The sequence below is a fragment of the Fundulus heteroclitus genome, chromosome 13 (assembly GCF_011125445.2).
Source record: "Fundulus heteroclitus isolate FHET01 chromosome 13, MU-UCD_Fhet_4.1, whole genome shotgun sequence".
Taxonomy (NCBI): domain Eukaryota; kingdom Metazoa; phylum Chordata; class Actinopteri; order Cyprinodontiformes; family Fundulidae; genus Fundulus; species Fundulus heteroclitus.
This window is the reverse complement of record NC_046373.1, coordinates 39,522,582-39,543,660: the sequence shown is the minus strand read 5'-3', so window position 1 is coordinate 39,543,660 and position 21,079 is coordinate 39,522,582. Positions and strand designations below refer to the sequence as shown.

At 40.4% G+C, this 21,079-nt stretch overlaps 2 protein-coding genes and 1 long non-coding RNA gene across 3 annotated transcripts; all 3 read left to right on the top strand.

The window, feature by feature from the left end:
- The first annotated feature begins 1,020 nt into the window (after nt 1-1,020).
- On the top strand, nt 1,021-2,722 carry LOC118565386. The gene is made up of 4 exons (XR_004932372.1): nt 1,021-1,065; nt 2,088-2,210; nt 2,352-2,429; nt 2,669-2,722. It is a non-coding gene; the product is annotated as an uncharacterized LOC118565386 (long non-coding RNA).
- LOC118565384 (CD209 antigen-like protein E) lies at nt 2,720-4,066 on the top strand. The gene is made up of 4 exons (XM_036145763.1): nt 2,720-2,752; nt 2,880-3,031; nt 3,146-3,270; nt 3,353-4,066. Exons 2-4 carry the CDS (start codon nt 2,885-2,887, stop codon nt 3,546-3,548), a joined length of 468 nt encoding a protein of 155 aa, XP_036001656.1. The 5' UTR covers nt 2,720-2,752; nt 2,880-2,884; the 3' UTR covers nt 3,549-4,066.
- Nucleotides 4,067-12,051: 7,985 nt separating this feature from the next.
- LOC105923666 (CD209 antigen-like protein E) lies at nt 12,052-19,968 on the top strand. The gene is made up of 8 exons (XM_036145761.1): nt 12,052-12,326; nt 12,437-12,499; nt 17,103-17,234; nt 18,384-18,461; nt 18,715-18,780; nt 18,898-19,049; nt 19,165-19,289; nt 19,372-19,968. The coding sequence occupies exons 1-8, from the start codon at nt 12,269-12,271 to the stop codon at nt 19,565-19,567; spliced, it is 870 nt and encodes a 289-aa protein (XP_036001654.1). The 5' UTR covers nt 12,052-12,268; the 3' UTR covers nt 19,568-19,968.
- Nucleotides 19,969-21,079: the final 1,111 nt, after the last annotated feature.

Here is a 21,079-nt window from a genome sequence, read left to right as displayed (position 1 = left end):
ACCTCACAGTGGACTCAGCTGCCAAGCTGACCTCAGTGGACTTTTGAACTAATTTTGTTGTAAATAAACCTTTTTTCACTATTCTGTGTTCTGAGTGATTCTGCATGTGGGTCAGGAAACTGCCTCAAATCATGACACTTTGGTCAAAAGAGACCTAAGGTTAGAGTGATTAAAGGATACATATCATGCTTCTAAATGCCTTCCTCTTCACATTGAAATAATTCAGTTGTAGTCTAAAGTGGAACTGCAGTGGTTTGGTCTGAATTGCTCATTAGTGTTGCCTCACAGCTCCTCTTTTGCCCCGGTTCTGATACGCGTCTGAGAGCAACTCATTTTGGGACCTTCTCTTTACATGCAAAGGACACAGTGCACAGAGTGTTTCACCCCGTTCGGCCATTTTAATAGTACACTAGAGGATGGTGTAATGAATTGTGTGGTTTAATGCAACAATCGGACATTTTCACTGATCCACTTGTTGCTTCACTATCCTTCAACTTGGACTACAAAATTGTGGAAAAACATTTAAATTGGGGATTTGAGAAATTGGTAAGCCAGAAGTTTGTGACCTTGTTTAGCAGCTCCGCAGCAAATACTGTTAAATAAATTGTTCAAATATGTGGTAGAGAACAGAAAAAAAGAATATAAAGACTTCTACACAGCATCTACACAGACTATATTCACATTTTCTGCCCTCCTAGAGACTTTAAATACACAACAAATTTTATTTAAAGGGCAAAAAGTTTGTTTTTTGCATGATTTCATCCCTTCAAAGGAACGATGATGTAATGATGATGCTGTGTGGTTCAGCTTTTAAATCATGGTTGAATAATAATATATTACAATTTCTACCAATTTGTTATATGTTAATGTCATTATTACTACTTTGTTTTTGACCCTTCAAAAAATAAAGTTTATAGAAGTAAGTAATGTCTTGTGTTTTTTAATTTTTGGGATTTCTAAGACAGAGAGATTAAATGACTTTCTGAGCTCCAAAGAGCTGATGTGTGTTTCTGTCCTCAGAGTGAAGTGTCCTCACAATGAGACGTCCACAGGGCGGTGAAGAAGGTAAACAATGTGGTCAATCAGCAGGAAGACAAAGAAGACAAAATGGCAACCAAACTGACAACAAACTGCTTTCTTTTTATTAGATTTGTTGTGCCATTATTCATGTTTTAATTTATTTAATGTTTATTAGATAACTGTTGGTCTTTTAACAGCAAACTCTGCACACATATGGAATAAATGACTGACAACTTCTCATTAAGTTCAAGAATTTATTAACAGAAATAAAATGAACATCCAGAGAAAATCTCTATATAATGCGGTTTATCTGAATTAACACTATATTTCCATCAACAAATCCTCTCTACGAGGCTAGTGAAACTTAACTAACCTACTAAGCAAAATTAAGATAAAAGGAAGCTAAGGAACTATGTACGCACAAAGAAACTAAAGATAAAAATAAAATGGTTGATCACCATCATCAGAATGATTCAGTGAATCCTGGTTCACTGAATCTAAGTTAAAGAACCAAAGTTCATTTTAAATAATGTGGAATGAGGTTAAATTGGCTTAACTAATTCAGAATAACATTTGGTACGTTTCAACACATTCACAATGCAAATCCTGAGTTAAACAAAACATTATTTGATAAAATAAAATTTTAAAGAATGATTTGCTCAGTTAAATCCATAACGTTAGGACGCCTGATTTTATTAATGCGATTATTCTTCTGGGAAGTCAGGGGCGCTGTAGTGATCGGTCGCTAAATGGGTTAATCCTAAAGTTATACAAAACACATTTAATTAGACATTAATGTTGAATTTTAATGGATAATAATGCTCATAGCACTATTGAACAAAGGTGAAGTGAAACAGAAACGTTAGGAAGCTAATAGCATTATTCTGGCGGACATTCAGCGCTAATTTTGAAAAGGAAAGTTTGTTATAGTCGTAAACCGATCAGACGGCAATATAAGAACAAGGGTGTGAAAAGACCCCAGGCCTGCCTCCACCTGCTTAAATGTTGTGTTGTGGCGTGATTCTGTCTCCAGGTTCTGATCTGGTTCTCCTCTAAATGCTCCCCAGGTGAAGCTGCAGCCTCTGAATATGAGAACCCAACCAGAACCTCCAAGCTGCCATCAGAGAAAGTGGTCCTGCTGGTTCTGGGATCTCTGCTGGCTGCTGCTCTCATCATCATCTACAGACTCTGTGAGTTACTGCTGATGTTTTACTTTTACTGGTTTTATCAGACAAGACAAATAAAAGAGGGTCAAGTTTTATATGAACATGATCAGATTTTTTTACGTTTACTAACAGCTGTATTTTTTTATTTGTTTTTCCTCCAATCAGCTTTTGATAAGATACAAACAAATCAAGCTGTCCAGACCCTGAAAGAGGAGAAAGAAGCGCTAAGGAGAAATATCTCAGGTGAGACTTTCAGGGTTTGAAGGATCAGTATGAATGTCTCTTTCAGGAGCTTCAGATTAGAAACATTTGAGACTCCTTGTGAAAAGATTATTAATAATTGACTGATTCAATGAATTTCCAGCATATGATGTTGAGCTAATAATTTTTTTTGTTTCTTAATATTTCAGTTTTATTCTTTTCAGCTGTTCTGCAAAAACATACAGAATTCACAACTTTTATATCTCTTTTGATAAAAATAGAACTGATGTCTAAAATATCTGCATGTTCACCACCTCCAACATGTCCAAAAACTCCTTTATGTCCACCACCTTTGGAAATTAAATGTAAGTCCAGGATAAGATCTTTGTCCCATTTCTGTCCTCTAATGACGTTAAAGAGACATTAATGGACTGACAGAGACTACATAGATTTCTTCCACCTGATTCAGTTTTTGTTCTGATCTGTTTAAAGATGAGATGTTTCTGAAGTGTGAAGCAGGCTGGGAGCTACATGGAGGAACCTGTTATAATTTCAGCACCACGAAGTCCTCCTGGAATGAGAGCAGAGATTCCTGCAAAGATCTGGGAGGAGACCTGGTGAAGATAGACAGCAGAGAGGAGCAGGTATGAAACTCTGCTGCAGGTTCATGTTCTCAGCAGATTTCATCACATCATCATGTTTCTTCATCTCAGCACAGAAATATCTCTGAGTTATTCTCATCATCTTCTCCTGTTTAGATGCTCCTGGAGATCAAACTGAGAGGCTTGATGGAGGAACCAGAGGACAGGTTCTGGATCGGACTGACGGACTCAAAGGAAGAAGGCAGATGGTTGTGGGTGGATGGATCACCTCTGAATGAAAGGTTTGATTGCAGTGAAAACTTTTTGGTTTAGTTCCAGAATCACAGTTTTTATTTCTCCTGTTTTCTGTTCTTCATCTCTTAGTTTGAAGTTTTGGTCCAACAAGGAGCCTGATGACTGGAAAGGTCAGAATCCAGCTGGAGAAGACTGTGGGAGGATGGGAGAGAAAGGAGGAGCCAGTGATCTGAAGTGTTGGTTTGATAAATCCTGTGATGTTCCTCACAAGAGTATCTGTGAGAAATCAGCAGTATCTGGTCAAACTTCATGTGTCTGTGTATGAAGTTCAGTTCAGTCCTTTAAACGATCTGAGAACCGGATCAGGAAGCTGCAGAGATTCTGGTTCTATCAACATAATGTTACAAACATAGAAAGATCCCTTCCAGAGAACAGCTCAGAAGCTCTGAGTTATAAACAGGAACCTGATCTGGAAGAACCTGCAGCAGAACATGTCTGTCAGTTTCTCTGAGGATTTATTTCTGATTCAGGCTTCCAGTAGAACAGCTCATGTCTTTCTCTCTAGTTCCAGATCGAAGGACAAACTGTGGTTCTAACGGGTTTTGATCCTGGATGTGGACCCAGCCACATTCTGGGATCTATTCAGAACATGTCTGAGGGTCTCCAGGTTCTGGTTATACATCATATACATCACCTTCTCCACTGGTTTAGCTTCCCAGGTGTGAGATCCTCCTTAACAGCAGTTTAAAGTGAATCAGTTCATGTTCACAGTTCACCTGCTGAACATTTTGAACTAAAGTCTAAGTCCCAACATCAAGTGGTTCCTGTTCAGTCATCAATTTATGTCTAAGAAAAAGTCACATGTATAAAACTATATAGGAAATTATGTCATATGGATCATGGTATGTCTGCAGTTTTTGCAACACGGCCTTTAAAAGCTCCTGTTTTCATTTCCATGTAGAAAAAGTAAGATGGAAGCTCAAGCTTTCATCTTCTCAGCTTAAAGCACAGCAGCTGTTGGTGAAACCGTCAGGATTATGAATATAGTTTTATTAACTTTATGAAATTCTGAAACTGTAAAACATTGAGAAAAAAATAAACATGTTTTTGACTGATTTAATATGTAGATCCATGGGATGGAAGGTGGAATGACTTCAAGCTGTTTGTGTTTAATGTTCATAATGACAAAATAAAAATCATCCAATCAAAAAAGAATGACTCTAGATACCCTGGATGGATGGATGGATGGATGGATGGATGGATGGATGGATGGATGGATGGATGGATGGATGGATATTTTTGAATGACTGAGTTCAATATATCTGGGTTCTTCACCCCTAAAAATGTTTCATTAAAGTATCAGATAACGCTGTAACAAACTTCTGTTACAGCATTACAGTCTGTCCCCCTTTTAATTTCCTCAATTAAATTCAATTTTATTTATATAGCTCCAATTAACACCACGTCATCTCAAGGCCCTTTCCAAAGTCAGCTTCCATCAGATCCTCCAGGTTGGTGAGAAAGTTTCCTATCTAAGGAAACCCAGCAGGTTGCATCAAGTCTCTCCAAGCAGCATTCACTCCTCCTGAAAGAGCGTAGAGCCACAGTGGACAGTTGTCTGCATTGTTGATGGCTTTGCAGCAATCCCTCATACTGAGCATGCATGAAGCGACAGTGGAGAGGAAAACTCCCCTTTAACAGGGAGGAGAACCTCCAGCAGAACCAGAACCAGGCTCAGTGTGAACGCTCATCTGCCTCCACCCACTGGGGCTTAGAGAAGACAGAGCAGAGACACAGAAAGCTCAGAAGCTCACATTGACCCAGGAGTACTTTCTATGTTAGAGAAGACAGAGCAGAGACACAGAAAGCTCAGAAGCTCACATTGACCCAGGAGTACTTTCTATGTTAGAGAAGACAGAGCAGAGACACAGAAAGCACAGAAGCTCACATTGACCCAGGAGTACTTTCTATGTTAGATGGTAATAGTGGATGATCTGCCTGATGATGTCACAGCCAATGTAACTATTTGGGTCTGTAGCATCTTTTCCTGGCTTATTAAAAGGTAAAATGATTGATTTTTCCAGGTTCTAGGAATAAGTCCTTCTGTCCAAATTTTATTGAATAATTTTAACACTAAATTTAACGATTCATCTGGTAGTTGTCTGAACAATGCGTAACACAAATTATCCTCCCCTGGAGCTTAATACCCTGTCCCTTTAATTGCTTTAGTTCTTCCATTGGTATATCTTCATCTATTACTGAACTAAAGCTGCTTCTTTTCTCAACTATACCACAGAATATTTGGATCTTTTGTTCCTTCAGAATATTATGTATATTTTTAAGATGTTCTTCTGCTATGAACTGCAAACGCCTCACCCAAAACACCAGCTTTACTTTGATCTGACACTATTATTTCTTGGTTTCTTACTAAAACTGGGATTTTAACTTTCTTTTCCCACTGATTTTCTTGAACATTGACCGTACATTATGTATCCTATTTCTCTCCTGAATGTTGTTTCTGAGATTTTATTGAATGTATTACTATTTTGGTTTTTACATGGATTGTAAAAGTTCACTATCTTAATATTTCCTATCTTTTTAAGATTAAATATTTCAACACTAATACATTCATACTCTTTAGGGGTTGGAATTTTCCTATAAACTATTCCATGTTTAATGAAAGTTGCAAATCCTCCTCCACTATTACCACTACTATTATCTTGTCTAATTGAAGTGTAACCATTAACTATAAATGCAGTTTTAGTCAAGCCTCCTGAACACATATTACATTTGGTATTTTCTATTTCATATATATATCTTCTGAGTTCTTTTCCATTTGCTATTAAGCTCCTAGCATACCATTGGCATATATAATAACCATTCTTTAATCCTTCTCTTGTTCATTTTCTATTGCTTCAGTAGAACTTAGGATAGTATGTCTCTGGTCTGCTTGTGTTTCTTTCATATTTAGAAACTTTCCTGCTACTGTAACTTCTGCCTTGATTTTATCACTTTTCTTTTTCATTTGTACCGTTACATTCATTCATACATCAAATCTTCAACAATTCCTTCTCTTTTGCTCTTTAATCTTTTTACCTCTAAAACTTTTATTTCCTGTTTGACATCTTCCATTGTTATACCAACCACTCCAGAAATGACTTCTCTTAATCTTGCCAATAAACCTGGAATATATGCTTTTATCTTTTCCCCAGCTAATATCATTTTGATGATGTCTTTGCTGTGTTTTGCTAACTGCATGAATGATCAGTTCCCTATTGTTCATTAGTCGTGCCAGCTTGATACTGCCAATTCCCTTCTCGAGTTCTTTGGTTAATTTAAACAGATGAAAACATCCCCCTTCTCTTTGAAACTCAAACATTTTCCACTCAACTTTGCTCTGTTTGATTTTTGACTCCTCTGACTTTTATTTGTGTCGTCTTTTTGCTTGTTTCACTTTTTATCTTGCTTTGATCTGACCAACTCCTGTCTCTCTCTTGCCTTTTCCTACAGGCTCTTTTTATTCTAGATTATCTTGATACCATCCACCCTAATTCATTGCCATTGTTTCTTCCTGATGTGGAGGCCATGAATACATACTCAAAGCACAGTTTATGCAATCTGCCAAACTATTTTAAATTCTATCACCCTCAGAATTTTGTGCTTCACATTCAGGAACCTCCCAGTGGCCACAAAAAAAAAAAAAAGCCATTGATGTTCTACCCACAGCTTTTCAGGTTTTATGGTACAGCACTCAACTGGTTTAAATCTTAATTAAAGGACAGAGACTTTTTTTGTGTCAGTAAGTAACTTTACATCAAAGACAACAAAAATCACATCTGGGGTTCCACAAGGGTCCATCCTGGTTCCGCTCCTATTCAATATCTTAATTCCCCCTCTAGCTCAGATCATAAAAAACATCAGTTACCATAACTATTTCTTCAGAGTTGCCTTTAAATGTTAATGTTAACGTTTGTAGTCCAACTTGTCTTATACCTTGGTCTGCTGCTACCTTTCCGCTGCAATGTGCTTTCCTTTGTATGTTGTCTTCTTTTTTTGTTCATGTACAGCACTTTGAATTGTCTTGCCACTGTAATGATTTCTGAGGTGAACCCGGTATTCAACCAGACACAAAATGTTTAACGTTCCAAGGATTTATTGCAAGGGTGAATAGTAGAACCAACGAGCAGGCAAACAGAAAAGTCTTACTGCAGTATCTGGTACAAGGCAGGCAGGTATCGCAGAAAGCAGAGTCCAGGGACACACAGGCAGGGGAAGAGCGATGAGCTTCTGGCAAAGATGGCTTGGCAGAACCAGGTATAAATAAGCTAACAAACAGGTGAGCTGAGTAAATCACTAATTAATCAGAACAGGTGGAAGTAATCAAGGACGGGGGAGTGACTGAGGGAGCTGACAGGACTAGTAGAAGGGAACAGAATCTAAATAAGGTAAATAGAGAACCAGAACTACTACTAAGACTAAATAATATGCCAGGGTAAACTAAAATACACAAGCTGTAACACAAATCAAACAAGACAGAACCCAAGAGAGAAAGGTATACTGACTAATCATAAAACAAAACAAAACCCAGACTATGACAGCCACTGATTTTATCACATCAGGTTTCTTCATCTCAGCACAGAAACATCCCACAGAGTCATTTTTATCGTCTTCTCCTGATTAGGTGTTTCTGATGAAAAGAGTGAGATACATCACTGGAAGATGTTTGGGAATGGACTGACGGACTCAGAGGAAGAAAGCAGATCGCTCTGGGTGGACGAATCACCATTAGACACAAGGTTTGTGTGATGATGAAACAGTGTTTATTGTCACACCTGTTTCTGTTCATCTTTTAGTTTAAGGTTTTGGAGTAAAAAGCACCTGATGACTTGAAAGGGTTTGACCAAGGATGTCCAGAGGGAGAAGACTGCGCCATGACGGGGACAAAAGGAGGATCTGAAGATCTCAGCTGTTGGGAGGATGCTTTCTATTTTTGTTTTCAAAAAAGCATCTCTGTAAAGTTTCAGAAACTGGACAGACATTTTGTTCAGTCTAGTCTATAAAACAACCTCAGAGCAAGATGTGGATATACAGAGTTACTAAACATAATTTCACATTTATTCACACCCTTTCCTGATGCTACTTCTCTGGGTTCCCCATTGTTAAGTCATACTTATAATTGTCCTCAGGATCCCAATGGGATTCTATTTCTGTTTCTATATCAAAACCATCATCCCTTATGTGTATAACAACAGAGCACTGGTCTGTCCCATATGCTGTATTTTCCTTCTTGACACTTTTTCCAAACAACTTTCTAGTATTGTAATAAATATTTACCTCAAACTCTGTATCTAGTTTTGTCTATAATTCGGTGTCGGTTATTCCAGCATTCCATTTAAATTGAGCATGGACTTCTCTTTTATTCCGCAACCTTTTAGACTTTAATGTTGTTGTTTGAAACCTGAATGGGTCATTAACTTTAGTACAACTGGCAAAAACCTTGTTGTGTACTAGTTCGAACCAATTATTGTTGTGTTGTACTTTGTCTTTTTCTGTGGAAGTGGGTTTCCATTTATGGACACTAGTCCCAAAGTTCACTGCTGGAAGTTGATGGAATTATTTTTACTATTCTAGATTTTATTTTTATTTACTATGCTTATTGCATTTATCATGTATTTACTCATTACTTTTGAAAAGGTTTTAAGGTTTGAGTTTATTCAGACACCAACGTGTTTTTTCATTTAACTGATATTTCTCTCTATGTTACAGAGTAAGGCCTGGTGCAAGAAACAGCCTCACCATAAGCTGGTGAAGATTCTTAGTCATCCAGGTCATGGTCATTCCAAAAAAAAGTAAAAAACAAAGCAACTGGACTTGTTTTCCGTAGTTGAAGACGTTTCGTAGTTGAAGCCTCACCATAAATGTTGATTGTTTTTGTGAAGCTCTATTTTATCTGTGATTAATTGCACCCAGCCGTCTGTGTATCCTCCCTTTCCTGGTCACTAAATGGTCAATTGCCAAGGTTGTTCTGTATACCTGAAACTGATAGTTTATGATGTCAAAGGTCACACTAAAGTATGTTTCCCCCTTCCTTAAGCTCTGCAAATGTAACTAGGGCCCTCCCTCTTTAAGATAATAAAAGTAAGAGGCGACAGGGATGTGTTTCAGAACAGGTCGGAAACGTAACTGAACACATCTTCTGGCGTTCTCCTTGCAAGATTTAAAACTAACTTCTCTGTTGTCTCTCTCTTCCTTGTGTTGTTTAATGAATGTTTTAGGTGTTTGAACCTGACTGACGTCTATTGTCCTGACCCACATTACTCGCGGTTGTCGCCACTCCTGGTTGAACTGAAGTTGGCTGGTTCTGTGGTGCCAGCTGCGGGTTGTGAAAATTCATCTCTACCTTCACCGTTGTTGGGTCCACCACTTCTGCCAACTTGCACAGTTGAAAAGTCATTAATACCAGTCTCATTGCTGCTACCTGTCTGTTCACAGTCTTTTCCAATGTCTGGTTTCACCGTGTCTCTGGTGTGAACTTTAGTGCAATAACTCAAATGATACCACGTATCACTCCTCTCTAATTGAACAGCTGTCACAGTCACTCGTTTGACCTCAAAGGGTCCATCCCATCTTCACTTGTTCCATTTTTGTCTGAATACCTTCACATACACCAAGTCTCCTGGTTCCACTGGTCTCTTCACCAACGACTCTGGACTGGAACCTCTGGCTTTTTCCTGCAGATAGAGAGCTCTATGTATAGCAGTTAGTTGATCCATACATGTTTTTAACTCTGTTTGCAGCTGTTCAAGTGCCGGGCCTTTGGATGGCAGCCTCCATTCAGACACTGGTGTTGGTCTGCCCGTTAAACATTTCATGCGGGGTTAGATGCGTGCTATGGTGCGCAGCGTTGGAGCGACATGGCGTAGGGCACCCCAGCAGATCAAAATGTTTTCTTGCTAACAGCACTTACTTATTACCTAGAAAAGTTCCTCCCAAAGGTGAGGCTGTTTTGCCGTGTTTTTGTCCTTTACGAATATGCTCTCCGGTCAGTAACTGTGAAGTGGTCCATGGTGAAATCCGCGCGGTTAGAGCATTGCGCTGCTTTGCTTGTCAGCCTCTTGCTCTACTCTGTCCTGCTGCTCTTCCGGTGCTTCTGTCTGAGCTCCATGGCGGCCACAGCAAGCGTCTGCGCTTCTTCAGCCGAGTTGGGTGCCCTAAGGTCCGTAGCAGGGACGCTGGCGTTGTTATTCTGCTCTCCCCATTAAATGTAGCACTGTGACTCGCTCGGTAGAATCACAATCTGCCGTGTTGAGTTGAGCAGACAAGCGGATAGGAGCTTCTCCTATTTGATGATGCAGGGACTTGTGGTGATGTGAAATGCAGAGCAGTCAACACCATGGAAATTCAATCGTCACCGCGTTCGGTGTGAAAGCACCATGTTGTTTTGGTCTACAGACCACCTAGTGGTTAAACATAATTTATTGCTCCTTTAGGTACCTGGGAGTGCACCTCAATAATAAGCTGGATGTCCCATAATACTGATGAAGGCCAGAGTCGCCTCCACCTTCTGAAGAGACTGGGGTCCTGTGAGGTGAGCAGGCCTTTGCTAAGAACTTTTTATGATTCAGTGCTATCCTCGGCTATCTTTTATGCTGTTGCCTGTTGGGCCTCAGGCAGCACAGAGAGAGAGAGGAAGAGACTGAACCAGCTGATCAGGAGGGCCAGCTCTATCCTGGGATGCCCACTGGACTCTGTGGAGATGGAGGAAGAGGGGAGGATGTTAGCCAAGTTCACATCCATCATGGACAACATCTCTCACCCACTGCACTGGACTGTGGAGGATCTTAACAGCTCCTTTAGTGGCCGACTGAGGCACCCTCGGTGCAAGGAGTGCTACCATTGATCCTTCATCTCTACTGCTGTTAGATTGTTTAATTCTACTTTATAACAACTTGTGCAATATTTGCATACTACAATGATTGCCAGTCTAGCATGGTCCCCTTGTGTATTCAATTAAATTCAGTTAAATTTTATTTATATAGCGCCAATTCATGAAACATGTCATCTCAAGGTACTTTACAAATTCAATCAGATTATACAGATTGGTCAAAAATTTCCTATATAAGGGAACCAGTTGATTGCATCAAAGTCTCTCCAAGCAGCATTCACGCCTGAAGAAACGTAGAGCCACAGTGGACAGTCGCCTGCATTGTTGATGGCTTTGCAGCAATCCCTCATACTGAGCATGCATGAAGCGACAGTGGAGAGGAAAACTCCCCTTTAACAGGGAGGAGAACCTCCAGCAGAACCAGAACCAGGCTCAGTGTGAACGCTCATCTGCCTCCACCCACTGGGGCTTAGAGAAGACAGAGCAGAGACACAGAAAGCACAGAAGCTCACATTGATCCACATTTATCTATAAAGCTTTTTTCCTTGTTTTGTTTTGTTTTGCGTGTTGTACATTTTTAAAACATTTTGTAAATTTTTATATTGTCAATTGAGAATGGGAATACTATAAATTTGATCTAACGTATTCAGCACTGGGAAAATTAGAAGATTTGAATTTACCATTTAAAGGATTGATTGCTTTTATCTCAGCCGGTTTAGCTCAGCTCCTCTTCCAAATTGAACTAAATCCGTAGTGAAATGCGGTTAGAGGAGGGGATTTGACCGGAGGAGGGGCCCCGAGTCAAATTATGTTCATGAGTGACGAGTTTGGAGCTTTTTCCCTTTAAGTGGTGAAATCATCATTTGAAAACTTGTTAATATTTACTCCAGTTGTCTTTATCCAGTCTTAAAATTGGTTTGATGATCTGAAACTTTAAACGCGACTAAAAACAAAATCTGAAAATCTAATTAATTAATGAACAGCGTTTCACTGCACTGTAATAGTAAGACTCTACAACTTCCTTCAGCATTGTAATTTCTCCTTTTAGTGTATTCTGGGAAGTCCTTCCTCCACTATGTGTCTTTTCTGACTTCAGAAAGCTTATAAGAGCTGACAGGAAGTTCTGAACTGTAGTTGTCCTTCAGACGGGCAGCAGGACCATGACTGAAGCTGATGTAACGTACGCTGATGTGAAGTTCAACAAATCAAGAGCCAGAGGTGAGCATCGCTCCGTCTTAACTACCCATCTATCTATTATGTCACGTTTAAAGATACGTTTTATCCATAATTTGAACAAAACTCGATCAGATCTTGATGTTTCTGTGCAGAAAATGTTGCATCTGAAGAAAGCACTTACTCTGAGGTCAAGATCTCAAACAAACATCCACCAGGTTGGTAAAAAATACTCCAATAAATCAACAGACAGAGGAAATAAAAGCCTGAAGTCACTGTAACTGCAGTAAGAGTTTTTTAATTTACATTTTTCAATATAAGGCGTTTTCATCACTTCTCTTGATCTCTATGATCAAGAGTTTAATCATAATTTAACTTCCTGTTTAATATTTCTATGTGTGATTAACTCATAAACCCCAGACGGTGTCATACAGAATAAAGATCCAATCTACGTTTCTCCGAATAGCTGTTAGTGCTTGCTGGAATGAGGAAGTTTCTCAATAGAACTATTTTTAATGATGTTTTCACAATTTGCAGCAACGGATGCAGGAAATTTCATGTCTAACGTTTATTACTGTGTGATGGTTCCTGAGGGGGTTACTCCTGCTTTTCTTACTGAGCTCTGCTGTGAGTCTGTTTGTCACCAACCGACCTCACTGTCCTGAAGAAAGACGGATCTCTGCAGGCAGGCCCACACTGGCAAATGTCTTTACACGTCTGGAAGTTACGACCACAAACTTGACAGCATTTGACCGGGTTCTATGTGACAGCCTTATAAAAAGTAACACATAATTGCAAAGGGGAAGAACAGGGATACATGGTTCTGAAAATTTGTAGAACCACCTTTTGCTGCAGGTCCAGCAGCAGATCGTCTCAGATTTGTGTCTGGACTTTGACTAGGCCATTCTAACCTATGAATCTGCTTTGATCTAAACTCTCATAGTATGTCTGGCTGCATGTTCAGGCTGGTTCTCCTGCTGGAAGCTGAACCTCCACCTCAGTCTCTGGTCTTCTGCAGCCTCTAACAGGTTCTCCTCCAGGATTGTCCTGGATTTAACTCCATCCATCTTTCCATCAAGGCAGCACCTTGGAGCATTTGTTTGCACTGTTGCCTTACAGCAAGAAGGTCCTGCATTCAAATCCTCACCTGGGGTCTTTATACCTGGAGTTTTCATGTTCTCCCTGTTATGCAATTATACACTGTTTAAAGTTATTTCATGTTTAATAAATAACTCTCTGTCTGTTAGGTATTGTCTGGTGAATATCAGCCCAAGAGCTGATATCAGGGCGTTGGTTGAAAGGGATGATTCAAGCACTAGTGATCTTTCAACAGCAAACTCACACATGCACACATGTAGAATTAATGAGTGACAACTTCCCTTCAAGTTCAAGAATCTATTAACAGAAATAAAATGAACATCCGGGAAACATCACTGTAGCGATCGGTCGCTAAAATCTGTTACTTCTAAAGTTATACAAAACGCCTTTAAATCAGCATTAATATTCCATATTAATGCTTTAATAATGTTCATAGCACTGTCGAACGATGGTGGAGCGAAACTAAACAAACCTTATGCTTGAAACGAGCCTAGTTAAATACCTGGAAGTTACCGGGAGCAACTAGCATTTAGGCTAGCAGACTTTCGGCACTAATTTAAAATAACTCCGGCTTTATTTTCGTCGTAATGAGTACACCGGATAACGCAAACATCAATATTCCATCAGTGTGTTAAACCCTTATGGAGATAACGTTTGTTATAACCATAAAAACACACTTGAATTACATCAGAAATGACATGACTCGAAAAATGCTAGCGGGAGCTACGTCGGTTAGCTCCTTGTGTTTAAAAACACAACGTAACCGCATCACACAAACCTTCCAAACAACGATTTAACTTTCCCTGTTTGTTTCTCTGCCAAACCTGTTGGTGCCTCTTGTGAGTTCAGTTCACTTTGGCCATCCAGTGGAAAGCAGGGGATAGCTGCTTGGCACCAGCAGGCATGAGGCCAGCCGAAACGTGGTCGGGGTAGGCCCTGCACCGTCGACTCCAGAGATCGGCTTTTGCGCTCAGATTGCGATACTGAGTCCTGTGTCGGCTTTTGGCTGCTCCACGTTTTCTGGAATCATTTTCCTGCAACAGCTAAGAAGAATAAACAAAGCTGGTTTTGGCATAGGGATTCTTTGCTCCGGAGTAGTAATGACGCAGAAGTTAAGACTTAACTGTGATTTGGCCGGGTAGTTTCTCCGATGCCAGTCAGGTCCTCCGCTCCACAAAGGACGAGAATTTCCCCCTTTGTGTGTCTTTGAGCCCCATGAGGCACGCAGGGGCGGCTGGTCTCCCCAGCCAACCTTTCCTCCAGCGTCTCCAGGCAAGAAGTGGAAGAAAGAAAGAGGTGTAGTCTGCTCTCATGGCAGGCTTCCCTGCTGTGAGGGACTGTCTCTGCCTGGATGTGTAAAATTCCTTTTGCTTACAACCCATCCCGACTTCTCCCCCCATGGTACATGTTGTTCAAAATTCAATCTGAATTTTCACATGGCGCAATGGCATAACATCCATCCCCCTGATTACGTTGGTTCTAACCAGGTACTCCTTCCACATTCCAAAAACATGCCTGCTAGGTTAATTAGCCTAAATTACTCTTAGGTATGAGTGTGTGTGACTCTGTGTGGTCCTGTTATGAACTGCTGAGACATCCCAGTGATGATGAAGATGGGGACCACACACCCCTACAAGGATAAGGAGTTATACACAATAAATGTATCTACCCATAAACTCTGACCATCATACATCCCCATAGCTATACGCAGCCATCCGGGTTCAGGATGGGTTTCATAATCATGAAACCACAACAGAGCTTCTGTCCTTTGATTCGCAGCTTTGGTTTTGGTTTTTCTTCTGGGGTTGCGTTGTTTCTAAGTGATCAAAGTTTATCTAAAACCTGCAGCTTGGATAATGTTAACAGGCCTAGTGCTGCCGCTCACTACTGTGACAGCAGGTTATTGAAGGCTGGGTTAACCAGACCAATACCTACTAACTAATGCTCAGAGGTTGGCCACCAGAACAACAACCAGGAATCCTCAGATTCTTTAAAGGCATACTATGCAACATTTTTCAGTTAATTAATGTGTTCCATACCGTTTTGGATGATTAAATGAGTCATTTCAGGTCGAACAAAGGTTTTCTCTGCCGCCCTGGTGGTCTGTGGGGGAAATACCGCACTTGCAATGCGGTACCGCATTTTTAGAAACACAACGTCACGATGACGTCACATCACGTGGTACGCAGTGGGGCAAACTCCGGAAAGCTGCCGTTGTTTCGCTGTAAGAGACATGCTTTAGCCTAGGTTTTACTCGGTAAACGACTGCTTTTTCCAAATCTAAAACCATGGTTTTTAAACATTGTTGCTATGGAACGTGCAACAGCGACTCGAGTTACGCTGATCGGCCGTATATGAAGGATGTTTTCTTCAAGACTGCCAAGGAGAAATGTGTACGCTTGGAACACCGGGGCGGTCGGCCTACACAACAGTTCAACCCGGAAAAAGTTACCAAATTCAAGTACATATGTAGCAAGCATTTTGTCGGAGGAAAGGGCACAACCGAAGAACATCCTGACCCAATTCCAGCGACATCAAGTCAAGGTAAGAGTATTTTGGTGGCCGACATGTTAATAAAGTAGCGCCTGCTACCATGACAGCATATAGGCTATCATGGTAGCAGGCGCTAACATGATAGCCTGCTACCAGGCTTACTCAAAAACATTTCAAATGAGACAAACATTAAACATATACCCATTCCTGGACGGTGATTGCAAACAACAACAAAAAAAAAAAAACGGCCGACGCAGCCATGATCGCCGCGCAGGAAAAAAAAAAACAAAGCTTACCGTTCATCAACTCGGCCAGTTTTCCAGTCTTTTTAAGCCCTCGAACCTCAAGCCATCGTTTGAGCTGAAGGTTGGTGTGTTCTTCGACAGTGCGACCAGTAATCCGTGTGCCTGGGACATCGTCTTGGGAAAGTTTAACGGCTGTAAAGTCGGTCATATCTGTTATCCGTGCGTTCTCTCCTGTATGCGTTCTCTCCTGTATGCCCTACCTAAGCGGCAAAAGGGGCGTTGCTCTTGAGACGGTGACGTCACGTGCGCGGTACCGCATTGCAAGAGCCCTCGGCCCACACCCACAGGCTCAGAAGTCTCGTGCAAGACCGCGAGAGTCGGTCTTGCTTTACGGCGAGAACTCCATGTGTTTTTGCCATGCTATTCACTATATGCACGCGCAAAAGCAACAACAAAGAACCGCGTGTTAACGTCACATAAACATGCAAGCATATCGAGTTTATTATTATTATTATTATTTATTTATTTTTTTTATTTTTTTAATGGCGAGGCGGTAGCGAGAGTTTGGCGAGGCGGCCGCCTCGCCAAGATAGCGCTGCGGGAAGTTTGATGTTCATACTTTCACTGTGTTAGTCATTGTTTGTACTGTCGTTTTTTCCACTTTTCGTTGCGTTCGCCTGTCTGCTAAGCTCAAAACAACCGCGCCTGGCTTGACGGAGGAACCAGAACAGCTGAGCATCTTTACGACAGTGCACTTTTACTTTCGCCCTCTGGGGGGAGCCTCGCTGGAAAATCAACCCCGGTTGCATAGTATACCTTTAAGATAAGGTCAAACTGTCTGTTTTCTGTCAATAAAAACGTCTGAAATATGCCTCAGTAAAAATATAAACTTTCATATTTAATGAACGCAATAAATAAAATAAGTGTTTTCATGGTTAAATTCCAGATGTTACAACATTAAATGCCAACATGTCTTTCTTTCCAGTCTCTGCAAACTGTGCAGCAAATATCCAACAACATGGGTCCAGCGGGAGGTCAAAGGTCACCTCAGAGCGACTGGTTCTGCTGGTTCTTATTGGACTGTTGGTAGCTTCTCTCGCCGCTCTTGGAGTCACCTGTAAGTTTGATTATTTTTTATCTGTTGGCTTTTCAACCATTAAATGTTTTATCTGTTGGGTTTGTAATAAGATAAATTATTGACTACTTCTAAATTTAAACCTTGCACATAACATGTTGTCACCTTTACCAGAATGCCCGTGTGTAGTCCACATCCTGTGTTTGCAGATATGTAAGGTTAACCAGAGTTCAGTTTATCAGTGTGTAACGTATTCTTAGAACTTCAATACCTCTCTGTGTGTGTCAAATTGTGGGGGGTGATGGTAATTTAGAGTGGGTGAGGAGAGCTGGAGCCTCCATAGGCTGTAGTAGGGATTAAAGGTCAGGAGCCAAGATGGAGCTGTTATACATGACATGAGGCTCCTCCTGGTTGTTTACATCTGTTCCCTATAAAGACAAGGTTTGTCTTACCTGGGGTCCATTTGGGGAAGAATGCACCTTGAATGCTGTTTGCCTTCAATAAACACCAGTCTCTGTATTAAAGAAGCATCTTGCTTCTTGATAATAATTTTTTCATCACAGCTGTCTGGTAAATAATATCTGACTGGGTTTCTGAACCCGATTAGCTCTGGTACCACTGAAGCCCTGATTCTCTCCAACTTCTCTCGACCTTTTGGTATTTCTCAGGCTCCTGTTGTTCTCTTTTGATGCTGCTACTTTGAATCACTCCTTCTGTCTCTACAACCTTCTTCCTTAGTTCATCAACCTTGAAGTGTGATTGGTCTGACTTCATTCAGCCTGGATCTGAGGCTCCATTTGGATCCCAGCCTCGTTAATCTCCATCAACCCTGAACATGTTTTCTCCTCTAACTGAGGGACTTCTGGCTCATACTCTCCACAGACAGTCTACTGTTGTGTCTTCTTAGTTATAGCTCCCTTTGTCCCTCTGTACTGTCCTTCCATCCAGCCTTCTCCAAACACTGATAGGATTTCTCAGCAACAGTCACTTCCACCATCTGCAGATCTGTAGATGTTTCAGGAGTTTCTCTTTCCATGATGGTTTGTCCTGTTTCTCCTTCTGTTATCTTCTTGTGGGTGAATGACTTTCAGCCACTAATTCTGTGGCCTGTGGACTCTCTGGAAAAGGAACCTGTAAGGTTCACATTATCAGCCTTTTTTACTGGCTTACAGCTGTTTTTTCTTCCATCAGTGTTCAAAAACATTCAAAACAACCAAGTTGTCCAGACCCTGAAAAAGGAGAATGAAGCTCTGAGGAAAAATATCTCAGGTGAGACAGTCAGGGTTCAAAGGAACAGCATGAATGTCTCTTTCAGGAGCTTCAGCTTAGAAACATTTGAGATTCTTTGTGGAAAACCCTCTGGATTGTTTATTAATTGATTATTGATAATTGACTGATTCAATTCATTTCAAGCACATGATGCAGATCTAATATTTTTTATTGTTTCTTAATGTTACAGTTTTATTCTTTTCAGCTGTTCTGCAAAAATTCACAACTTTTAAATCTCTTTTGATAAAAATAGAATCGATGACTAAAATATCTACACGTCCACCACCTCCAACATGTCCAAAACCTCCTTTATGTCCAAGTAAGTCCAGGATAAGATATTTTTTCCCATTTCTGTCCTCTAATGATGTTGATGGACTGACAGAGACTACAGAGATTTCTTCCACCTGATTCAGTTTTTGTTCTGATCTGTTTAAAGATAAGACGTGTCTGAAGTGTGGAGCAGGCTGGGAGCTACATGAAGGAAACTGTTATAATTTCAGCACCATGAAGTCCTCCTGGAATGAGAGCAGAGATTCCTGCAAAGATCTGGGAGGAGACCTGGTGAAGATAGACAGCAGAGAGGAGCAGGTATGAAACTCTGCTGCAGGTTCATGTTCTCACAGATTTCATCACATCATCATGTTTCTTCATGTCAGCACAGAAACGTCTCTCAGAATCATTTTCATCATCTTCTCCTGTTCAGATGTTCCTGGAGGAGAAACTGAGAGGCTTGATGGAGGAACCAGAGGACAAGTTCTGGATCGGACTGACGGACTCAGAGCTAGAAGGCAGCTGGTTGTGGGTGGACGGATCACCTCTGAATGAAAGGTTTGATTGCAGTGAAAACTTTTTGGTTTAGTTCCAGAATCACAGTTTTTATTTCTCCTGTTCTCTGTTCTTCATCTCTTAGTTTGAAGTTTTGGTGTGGCAATGAGCCTGATGACTGGAAAGGTCATAATCCAGCTGGAGAAGACTGTGTGAGGATGGGAGAGAAAGGAGGAGCCAGTGATCTGAAGTGTTGGTTTGATAGATCCTGTAATGATCCTCACAAGAGTATCTGTGAGAAATCAGCAGTATCTGGTCAAACTTCATGTGTCTGTAAATGAAGTTCAGTTCAGTCCTTTAAACGATCTGAGAACCGGATCAGGAGGCTGCAGAGATTCTGGTTCTATCAACATAATGTTACAAACATAGAAAGATCCCTTCCAGACATGTTAAAAGATAAATTCTCCACTTTCAGAAGTTAGTACTTTCTGGTATTTAGGTCTACTCTGGAGCATCAGGAGAGAACCTGGAGAACAGCTCAGAAGCTCTGAGTTATAAACAGGAACCTGATCTGGAAGAACCTGCAGCAGAACATGTCTGTCAGTTTCTCTGAGGATTTATTTCTGCTTCAGGCTTCCAGTAGAACAGCTCATGTCTTTCTCTCTAGTTCCAGATCGAAGGACAAACTGTGGTTCTAACGGGTTTGGATCCTGGATGTGGACCCAGACACATTCTGTGATCTATTCAGAACATGTCTGAGGGTCTCCAGGTTCTGGTTATACATCATAATCATGTATAATCATCATCAAGTCCCAACATTAAGTGGTTCCTGTTCAGTCATCAATTTAAAATAAAATTCACATGTATAAAACTATGTAGGTACTGATGTCATATGGATCATGGTAACTGCTGCTTGACACATATGGACCTCTGCATTGTTTGCTTTAATATGTAGATCAGTGTGCTGTAAGCAGTGTTTATTGTTCATAATGACCAAATAAAAATCATCTGACCAAAATAGAGCAACTCCAGATGGACGGATGGATGGATGCTGGTTTTATAAAGACAGAAGGACAGAAAACAGTAATGATGTTTAAAATGGAGGAACAGAAGCTGCTGTGAGGAACAGAGATGTTGACCTATTTCTGCTTTAAGGTCTCTGATGATCTCCACGTTTGCTGTTGCTCGGTTTAGATTTTCCCAGTTTTCAGAGTGAGATCCTGTTTAGAGGAGCTTCAGGACCAGATAACAAACACTGCATATTAATAATCTGTGATATTCTCGTATCTGAAGACAGACTGAATTTAGCTCTGACCTTTTATCACATATGAATCACTGCTGACGACCAGGATGAGATGAAGTGGAGACACAGAGACAGTAATAAGTTCTGTGTACAGGAACAATCAGGACTTTAGATGTTAAAAACCTCCAACTTCTTTTTTTTATGTAATGAAAAAAAAAACCCCACTGAAATTTCTCGCTTCTGCATCCAACTGGAACTAATCATTACTTTAATTTCAGATAATTGATGTGAAAAACTATTGAAGCAAAATCCTGCTGGGATAAAACATTTTTATTCTGACTTTGAATTCAGTTTTGTGTTGAATGATAAAATGAACTGAATGTGAAAAGGTTAATTTTTTTGGATCTCAGTCTTACAGAAAGTATCAGTTTCACCAACATTTAAATAAAAAAGAATGAAGCAGATAAAAGATGAAGCTCCTCCTCATCATCCGTGTAAATCAGCTGCTGTTGTTCCTCTGTTTGACTTTAATATTTAATTTTGACCTGAATATGCCTTATCAATAATTGTGCTATACCTACTCTGGTTTTATGTTTACTTCTGTCATTCT

Bases quoted from the DNA above. Each gene is read 5' to 3' on its own strand.
- LOC118565384 (XM_036145763.1), top strand. From the start codon at position 2,885: ATGTTTCTGAAGTGTGAAGCAGGCTGGGAGCTACATGGAGGAACCTGT. The intron at 3,032-3,145 runs GTATGAAACTCT...TCTCCTGTTTAG, and splicing joins TAGACAGCAGAGAGGAGCAG to ATGCTCCTGGAGATCAAACT. The intron at 3,271-3,352 runs GTTTGATTGCAG...TTCATCTCTTAG, and splicing joins GGATCACCTCTGAATGAAAG to TTTGAAGTTTTGGTCCAACA.
- LOC105923666 (XM_036145761.1), top strand. From the start codon at position 12,269: ATGACTGAAGCTGATGTAACGTACGCTGATGTGAAGTTCAACAAATCA. The intron at 18,781-18,897 runs GTAAGTCCAGGA...ATCTGTTTAAAG, and splicing joins AAAACCTCCTTTATGTCCAA to ATAAGACGTGTCTGAAGTGT. The intron at 19,050-19,164 runs GTATGAAACTCT...TCTCCTGTTCAG, and splicing joins TAGACAGCAGAGAGGAGCAG to ATGTTCCTGGAGGAGAAACT.